Source organism: Tachysurus vachellii, chromosome 12 (genome assembly GCF_030014155.1).
Source record: "Tachysurus vachellii isolate PV-2020 chromosome 12, HZAU_Pvac_v1, whole genome shotgun sequence".
In the NCBI taxonomy this organism is placed as follows: Eukaryota; Metazoa; Chordata; class Actinopteri; order Siluriformes; family Bagridae; genus Tachysurus; species Tachysurus vachellii.
The window spans coordinates 26,642,962-26,652,961 of NC_083471.1; the positions used below are offsets into that span (position 1 = coordinate 26,642,962).

The following is a 10,000-nucleotide window of genomic DNA, read 5'->3' on the forward strand; positions in this document are numbered from 1 at the left end:
CACACACACACGCACACGCACGTGTTAAATCTGACTCATGAGGATGTTAATGTGGTGTTGAGGCTGCTGACTGATTCTCTTTTTTGTGCTGAGGAGAGACAAACTCACACATCAATCCCTGACCCCACGGTTGCCAAATCCTCCTCTAATGCTCTACAATATGTCCACTCAGGGTTGCCATGTCCACGCATTAGGTCACAATAGCAGATATAACACACGTAGTCTGACACGTCCTTTATAACATGGTGTGTATGTTACTGTCACACACACTACAGTATTAATGCATTAAAATAAAAGATTTATTATATATATAAATAATATATATAAATATATTCTGATTTATTTTACATTTCTATATTTTTATTCTAAACTACTAACATTGAATAAATAGATTTTATTTATGTTGTAACATATAAAAAAATAAAATATAAAAAAATTTAAATAATTTTAATAATAATTTAAATTTAAAAAAATATATATTTAAAGTCACAAGTAAAAGAAGAAGAATAAAAGCCTTTATTATCACCACATCTACATTAGAGCACAGAGGAGGTCGGGGGTCAGAGCACAGGGGCAGCTACCATACAGCACCCTGGAGCAGGGACAGTTCAGTGGCAGTGCTGGGGCTTGAACCAATCACCTTCTGATCGACAACCCAGAGTCTTAGCCACCTTAGACACCACTGTTTCTCTTTAGAATTAAAAGTGAGAAAATGACAAAAAATGTGAAAAAATGAATTAAAAGAATGAAATATAATATTCACATAATAATAATAATAATAATAATAATAATAATAATAATAATAATAATAATTGTTATTATTATCAATAATAAAATATTAAAATATGTTCTACAATTCATTCATTCATTTTAATCTATTAAATATAATTGATATAAAAAAATACTCAATAAAAACATTCTTATTTTATTCTTGCATTCAGTCTACACACACACAGACACACACACACAGACACACACACACAGACACACACACACAGAGACATACACACACAGACACACACACACGCACACACAGACACCCACACACAGACACACACACACAGACACGCACACACACACAGAGACATACACACACAGACACACACACACAGACACGCACACACACAGAGACATACACACACACACACACAGACACACACACACACACACACAGAGACACACACAGAGACATACACACACGTACACACAGACACCCACACACAGAGACATACACACACAGACACACACACACACACACACAGAGACATACACACACAGACACACACACACATTTTAATCTATTAAATATAATTGATATAAAAAAAATACTCAATAAAAACATTCTTATTTTATTCTTGCATTCAGTCTACACACACACACAGACACACACACACAGACACAGACACACACAGAGACACACAGAGACATACACACACAGACACACACACACACACACAGAGACACACACAGACACACACACACGCACACACAGACACCCACACACAGACACACACACACAGACACGCACACACACACAGAGACATACACACACAGACACACACACACAGACACGCACACACACACAGAGACATACACACACAGACACACACACACGCACACACAGACACACACACACAGACACGCACACACACACAGAGACATACACACACAGACACACACACACAGACACGCACACACACACAGAGACATACACACACAGACACACACACACACACACACAGACACACACAGACCCACAGGAACAGAAAGCTGTTTAAACTTGTCCCTGAGGGTATCAGCTGAGAGCAGAGTAAAATCTCAGCTGACGGTTTTTGAGTTTTTTAAGATGGTAAATTAAACAGAATTCTGGGTTTTTTGATCAGGTTTCAGATTGAGGAGGAACTGATGCTGCAGGACTTTTCAGGATGGTTCAGGATCCATATAAATGCAGCTGTTCCATTACCACTACTACTACTACTAATAATAATGATGATGATGATGATGATGATGATGATGATGATATAAAATGTCAGTAAGCTGTAATTTTTAACTTTAAAGAGTTTTTGAGTTTGTATGATGGAGATGGAGAACCACAGTGTGCTGTATAGCATTACATCATTTAACACACACACACACACACACACACTAAACTCTGTCCTGAGTGTGTGTCGAGAACTGCACAGGTCATTAACACACACACACACTAAACTCTGTACTGAGTGTGTGTCATTAAAACACACAAGTTCATTATTAATGACTTCTGACTCAACACTGAAATTCATAAAGGAGTTGTGTAGGATTGTGTAGGAGTTGCGTTGGAGGTCTGTAGGAGTTGTGTAGGAGTTGTGTAGGTTTTTGTTGGAGTTGTGTAGGAGTTGTGTTGGAGTTGTGAAGGAGTTTTATTGGTTTGTGTAGGAGTTGTGTTGGAGTTGTGTAGATGTTGTGACTCTTCTGGACTCATGCTCCCTGACACTCAACAGCTACATCCCCACACACAAAGGAGGCAATGTCCTGGAGCTGGTTTTCACCCGACCTTCTACAGCTACAGACGTGACTGCTACCCCAATACACATCTCCGATCATCACCTGGTATCCTTCACCATCACTCTCCCTATCCTACCCAAAACTAGCTCTTGCCCCCTCGCTCTTACCCACTCTGTCTTTTTTTGTATGTCTTTTTCCTCAGTACCCTTGGACTCAGCCACAGATACTTTCCTCTCATCTCTTTCCTCAACCAAGGACCTTCTCTGCCCTCTGGCCACTAAACCCGAGAAAACTTCTTTTTCTGCTCCTTGGCTTTCAGACGTGCTGCACAACACCCGAAGAGAGCTAAGATCATCAGAGAGAAAGTGGAAGAAATCACTTGATGCAGATCTTGACTCTTTCCCTACATTCCTGGCCAAGTTGCTGGTTCCTGGTCAGATGTGACTTCTGCCAAGACTTCCTTCTACAAGGAAAAGCGTGAAACTTCGGCACAAGACCCTCGGAAGCTCCACAACATCATCTCTTCTCTACTCAACCCCCACCTGCTTCATTCTGCTCCACCTGCTTCATTCTCCCTGACTGCAGAAGACTTTGCTTCTTTCTACCATGAGAAGATTGAGGAAATCTGCCGGACCTTCACTTCTGCACCTACATCTCATGGTCTGGACTCCCCACTCCTTCGTTGTGTCATTTTTCAACTGTAGCAGCAGAAGAGATTTTACAACTCCTGCAGTCTTGCAATCCTACCACCTGCCCATTGGATCCACTCCCTTCCACTATGCTCCAGACCATTTCGCAATACCTTCTGCCTTTCATTACCACTATCATCAATAGATCCATAGCATCTGGTCAGGTACCAACTACTTTCAAGGGTTATTCCCATCCTAAAGAAACCTGCTCTGGATCCATCAGACATCAGTAACTACAGACTGGTGTCACTTCTCTCGTTTCTTTAAAAAATTCTTGAACGCATTGTTTATAACCAACAGTCTGTCTATCTCTCACAGAACAACCTCCAAGACCCCAACAGTCTGGCTTTAAAGCAGCTCATTCCACAGAGACGGCACTTTTGGATGTCTCTGAGAAACTACATGCTGCTAGATCAGCCAAACTGTCATCCGTCCTTATCCTCTTTGACCTTTCAGCAGCGTTTGATACGGTCAACCATAAGACTCTCTTGTCCACACTCAGGAGTCTTGGGATTTGCAGATCAGCTTGGGAATGGTTCACTTCCTACCTGGAATGACGCTCATATCAGGTAACATGGAGGGGAGAGACATCTGCTCCACACAGACTCTCCACTGGTGTCCCACAAGGCTCAGTACTTGGTCCTCTTCTTTTCTCCCTGTATACTCACTCTCTTGGTGAAGTTATTTCCTCACATGGGTTCTCTTACCACTGCTATGCTGATGATACACAACTTATCTTCTCTTTCCCACCCTCAGATACCACAGCTTCTGATCGGATCTCAGCATGTCTGGGAGAAATATCAACGTGGATGACGGCTCATCAGTTAAAGCTCAATCCCAGCAAAACTGAAATGCTGATCATCCCAGGTCATGATTTTGCAATTTCCCTGCATATCAATCCCTGCTAAGTTCTCCACACCACCACACTGCTGCGATCCCTCCACTGGCTTCCTGTAGCTGCACGAATCAGATTCAAAACACTGATGCTGGCCTACAAAGCCAAAAATGGACCAGCTCCCTTTTACCTCAAAGCCCTCATCACTCCTCACACTGCACCTCACACCCTCAGATCTACAGCACTGCTCCACTGGTTCCACCATCTCTCAGGGTAAGAGGTAAGTTTACTACAAGACTCTTCTCTGTTCTGCACCAAGGTGGTGGGATGAACTTCCTCTAGATGTCTGAACAGCTGAGTCACTGGATATTTTCAAGCGGCGGTTGAAGACCTACTTATTCAGGAAACACTTCAACTAGAACTTCCTTCCCTTTTTGTTGTATGTATATAAAAAATATAAAATAAAACTTTGAACAATGTTTTAGACTCAAGGCATCTTAAGTCTGTAACCTAGTGACCCAGAGATAATGTATCTGATGATAGAGACTTAAACACTTCTGTATAAGAGAGTGACACATGCTGTAAATGTAAATGAGTTGTGTTGGGGTTGTGTTGGGGTTGTGTTGGAGTTGTGTTGGGGTTGTGAGGAATTGTGTTGGGGTTGTGTTGGGGTTGTGTTGGAGTTGTGTTGGGGTTGTGTAAGAGTTGTGTTGGAGTTGTGTTGGGGTTGTGAGGAATTGTGTTGGGGTTGTGTTGGAGTTGTGTTGGGGTTGTGTTGGAGTTGTGTTGGGGTTGTGTTGGGGTTGTGTTGGAGTTGTGTTGGGGTTGTGTTGGGGTTGTGTTGGAGTTGTGTTGGGGTTGTGTTGGAGTTGTGTTGGGGTTGTGTTGGAGTTGTGTTGGAGCTGTGTTGGGGTTGTGTTGGAGTTGTGTTGGAGTTGTGAGGAATTGTGTTGGGGTTGTGTAGGAGTTGTGTTGGGGTTGTGTAGGAGTTGTGTTGGGGTTGTGAGGAATTGTGTTGGGGTTGTGTAGGAGTTGTGTTGGGGTTGTGTAGGAGTTGTGTTGGGGTTGTGAGGAATTGTGTTGGGGTTGTGTAGGAGTTGTGTTGGGGTTGTGAGGAATTGTGTTGGGGTTGTGTAGGAGTTGTGTTGGGGTTGTGTAGGAGTTGTGTTGGAGTTGTGTTGGGGTTGTGTTGGAGTTGTGTTGGAGCTGTGTTGGGGTTGTGTTGGAGGTGTGTTGGGGTTGTGTAGGAGTTGTGTTGGGGTTGTGTTGGAGTTGTGTTGGAGCTGTGTTGGGGTTGTGTTGGAGTTGTGTTGGGGTTGTGAGGAATTGTGTTGGGGTTGTGTTGGAGGTGTGTTGGGGTTGTGTAGGAGTTGTGTTGGGGTTGTGTTGGGGTTGTGTTGGGGTTGTGTAGGAGTTGTGTTGGGGTTGTGTTGGAGTTGTGTAGGAGTTGTGTAGGAGAAGGTAACATTCTCACTCCTGTCCCAGTGCTGATGAAGATTGCTCAACTGGTTTCTGTCCCTAAAGAATGATTTCAAGTCGTCTGCCTTTTGTCCTCCATTCTGACAGATTACAACATCACAGCTTTGTGTGTGTGTGTACAAACTAATCATTCACACACACACACACACAATCACATACTGATCACACACACACAGGTATTTAAGTGTTTGTGTGAGTTGTTATTGTTTACTGCTTTGTTAGCGTTTGTTGGTGGCAGTTTTGATGTTAATGTGTTAGCTTGTTGTTTTCTTGGTCACACTTACAGCTGAAACCCTGTGGTTTGTCTATAAATAAACCTGCATCAATTTTAGCTGGATGGAAATCAGATCTCACTGAGGTTTATTCTGATCTGTGTGTGTGTGTGTGTGTGTGTGTGTGTGTGTGTGTGTGTGTGTGTGTGTGTGTGTGTGCTTTGATTAGTGAGATCTCTGTGTCCCTGCTCCTTAGTGCACATTACAGGTCATGTGATCACAGACAGATAAAGAAAGTCAGAGTTACACGGCACTTACTTTAGAACCGGTTCTAGATGGTGAAGATGTAATGGTGTTACTGAAGGTTTGGGGTAGAACCAAACAGCTCCACTTAAATGGGTCTCTGTTTATTAGCTGGTCAGTCTGGTTCTAGTTGGTCAGTCTGGTTCCAGTTGGTCAGTCTGGTTCCAGTTGGTCAGTCTGGTTCTACTTGGTCAGTCTGGTTCTACTTGGTCAGTCTGGTTCTAGTTGGTCAGTCTGGTTCTAGTTGGTCAGTCTGGTTCTACTTGGTCAGTCTGGTTCCAGTTGGTCAGTCTGGTTCCAGTTGGTCAGTCTGGTTCTAGTTGTTCAGTCTGGTTCTAGTTGGTCAGTTGGTCAGTCCGGTTCTAGTTGGTCAGTCTGGTTCTAGCTGGTCAGTCTGGTTCTAGCTGGTCAGTTGGTCAGTCTGGTTCTAGTTGGTCAGTTGGTCAGTCTGGTTCTAGTTGGTCAGTCTGGTTCTAGCTGGTCAGTCTGGTCAGTCTGGTTCTAGATTGTCAGTCTGGGTCTAGCTGGTCAGCTGGTCAGTCTGGTTCTAGCTGGTTCTGGTTTATCTGCTACTCAGAGTGGTTCTATCTGGTTCTAGACAGTTGTGGTTAGTTTGACAGTTCAGACTGGTGCTAGCTAATTACTCTCATCAGTCTAATTAGTCATGTTGGTTCTAGTTGCTCATGCGGGTTCTATTCAGTGAGGCAGCTGCAGTAGAAGTGATACACAATCAGTGCTGTTCTTTTCTATGGAGTTTTATTTCTTTGTTGTGCAAACTTGACGAGATTTAATTTAAATAATGACAAGGACACGATGCCCCGATCCAGTCACATGACCCATGACAAATTTCCTAATTCTTTGTGTGTGTGTGTGTGTGTGTGTGTGTGTGTGCAGATGACTCTGGGGAAGAGGAGCCCACATCCCGCTCGGACCGCAGTGAGCTGCAGGGGACGCTGAAGACGTTGGCGAGTAAGCTGGATGATCTGTGTACGTGTAACGATCTGATCGCGAAGCACGGTGCAGCACTACAGCGTTCTCTCAGCGAGCTCGAAGCTCTGCGCGTCCCGGTCGAAGGCAGCGAGAAGATCAAGGCCGTGAACGAGAGAGCCACTCTGTTCCGCATCACCTCCAATGCTATGATCAATGTGAGTCTAGAGCACTAGGTCTACAGGAGGGTTCTGTCTGGACCTGGTCACTCTTCTGCTGTTAGCCAGTGCTGGAAGCTTCTATGTAGATGAACACTCCATTTTAACACGTCCCCTCTACACGTTTATAGATGTTACTATGGAAACGATAACGTATCATAACAAGTGTATTATTATAAATTTGTGTTAGTGTCAGAGCTGCTGTAACACCGGTGATGTTAGGGAGTGTGTAGCGGTGTTAGCAGCATTGGTACTCAGAACTACACACCACGCTGCTGCTCGTGAAGTGAAGTGCTGGAGTTTGTCTCAGTGATTTCTATCTGTTATTGTTGTACATCTGATAGATTAACAAGTTTGTCCACTAGAGGGCAGAGACGGGACGGAAACGCAGCTGGACGCTAGGTTTTCATTTCAAACTGTGAAATTAAACTCTCACTCACTCATTATCTACTGCTTATCTGAACTACCTCGGGTCACGGGGAGCCTGTGCCTATCGTCATCGGGCATCAAGGCAGGATACACCCTGGACGGAGTGCCAACCCATCACAGGGCACACACACACACACACTCTCATTCACTCACACAATCACACACTACGGACAATTTTCCAGAGATGCCAATCAACCTACCGTGCATGTCTTTGGACCGGGGGAGGAAACCGGAGTACCCGGAGGAAACCCCCGAGGCACGGGGAGAACATGCAAACTCCACACACACAAGGTGGAGGTGGGAATCGAACCCCCAACCCTGGAGGTGTGAGGCGAACGTGATAACCACTAAGACACCGTGACCCCTGATATTAAACAATAGAATATATTTTTTCCAAAATGCTTCTGGGTGTGTTGTGTGGGCGTATCATTTGTAGGCGTGTGTCTTTTATGGGTGTGTTACTTGTGGACACACACACACATGCTCACACACACAGACACACAGAAATACAGACACGCGCACACACACACACACACACACACACACCTAGACATTAAGTAATTTTCCGTGTGTGAAGTCACGAGCAGCGTGTGTGAGACCTGTTCCCCAGCCTCAGCAATAAAATGTGGAAGCAGCTTTTTGTCCTCACAGCAGCTTTCTCTCTCTCACACACACACACACACACACACACACACACAGTTATATGCAGCACTTTACATCAGCTCAAGTCATACGCAGACATCTGGGTAAGTGCATATATGACCGCTACATTTAAGTGTGTGTGTGTGTATGTGTGTGTGTGTGTGTGTGTGTGTGTGTGTATGATGCTTGTTTCTGTCTCATTATCTGCCTCTTCATGCCTTAACTATATTATATTTGTGTGTTAATGTCTCTCAATAAAGCAGTGATGAAAATATAAAATACTAAGTATTTACTAAGCAGTATGTGTGTGTGTGTGTGTGTGTGTGTGTGTGTGTGTGTGTGTGTGTGTAGATTTGTGTTACTGTATGATTTTTTATGAGTGAAGAAGTTTACACATGCTGCAGGACTAACGATCAGAGCATCAGTTATCATCATGTGATCAGGAAGTGATGTATTCTACCATGAATTTATCAGGAGTCAGAAAGTGATCACAGACCTATAATAACCTCTCTAACTCTGTGCTGTAGCGTGTGTGTGTGTGTGTGTGTGTGTGTGTGATGAATGTTTTCACTTCTCCTTTGTTGTGATTCACTGCAGTGTATTAATCGTCTCTGACTCCTCAGGCTGATCATCAGAGAAACAGAAACATCTTCACTCTCTGGACCGTCATCTCTTCAGACGCAAATATTTTACTGCTCTGTAAACAAAAGGTGTCAGAAAGCTTCAGTGCCGATCACATGGTGTTGTGAAGTACTGTAAAGTGTCCAAACGTGACGCATCTTAATGTCTAAAAGTCTAAACTTAACACAGTAAAACGTCTAGAGTACCAAAAAGTATCGTGACAGGATGAGACGGGATTCTGTTACGTGACAGGATGAGACGGGATTCTGTTACGTGACAGGATGAGACGGGACGCAGAGACTCCCCTGGTGTGTGTTCTTCTTATCTGATGCGAGTGCGTGTCTCCCCTCGTCTCAGGCGTGCCGTGATTTCCTGGAGTTGGCCGAGAGCCACAGTCGCAGATGGCAGCGAGTCCTGCAGCATGAGCGAGAACAGCGCACTCACCTGGAGGAGACGATAGAACAACTGGCCAAGCAGCACAACAGCCTGGAGAGAGCGTGGAGAGAGGCGCCGACACACACCTCTAACACACCTGACACCACCTCCACACACACCGGTCAGCATTAAACATTGTCCTTCTGTCCAGGTCTGATGTGCAGAAGTATTCACCCCCCACCTGAGCCTGAGCGTGGTGGTGCTAGCATCCATTTCAGCTTTACTCCTACACCTGTTTCTCTCCTTTCCTGATAACTGGCTTCTTGTGGACTTTTGCTGTCGTATTCTTTTCTTTTTATTGTTTGTTGACTTTCTCTGATAAAATCTGAGTTCTTCAAAACATCTCCACACCAGATTTAGGGTTTTTTTTTTTGCCACCTGTATTGATTTTTACACACACTTACATTCATGGCGTTTTTGGCAGACGTCTTTATCTAGAAGAGCATCCGTTTTTATCTCATTTTATACATCTGAGCAATTAAAGGGTAAGGGCCTTGCTCAGGGGCCCCAGCAGTACTCAATTCAGTATTATTATTATTATTATTTTATTTTTATATTAAGAATTAAAATGAATTTTATTTCAGTTCCAGATTGTAAAACTACAGAATAAGGAAAATCCAAAGGGGGTGAATACTTATGCACTTATGCAATGCAATGTATTTATTTTATATTTAAAGGTTCAAGGTTCTTTATTGTCAGGACCACTATATGTTCAGGGCCACTATA

At 43.8% G+C, this 10,000-nt stretch overlaps 1 protein-coding gene across 3 annotated transcripts in view; it reads left to right on the top strand.

Moving 5' to 3' along the window:
- osbp2b (oxysterol binding protein 2b) overlaps positions 1 to 10,000 on the top strand; it is a 56,696-nt gene that overhangs the window by 37,377 nt on the left and 9,319 nt on the right. For all 3 annotated transcript variants that reach the window (XM_060883496.1, XM_060883497.1, XM_060883499.1), the window contains 2 exons: positions 6,897 to 7,147; positions 9,197 to 9,395. In XM_060883496.1, the coding sequence (XP_060739479.1) occupies positions 6,897 to 7,147; positions 9,197 to 9,395 (450 nt within the window). The remainder of the gene's footprint in view (positions 1 to 6,896; positions 7,148 to 9,196; positions 9,396 to 10,000) is intronic.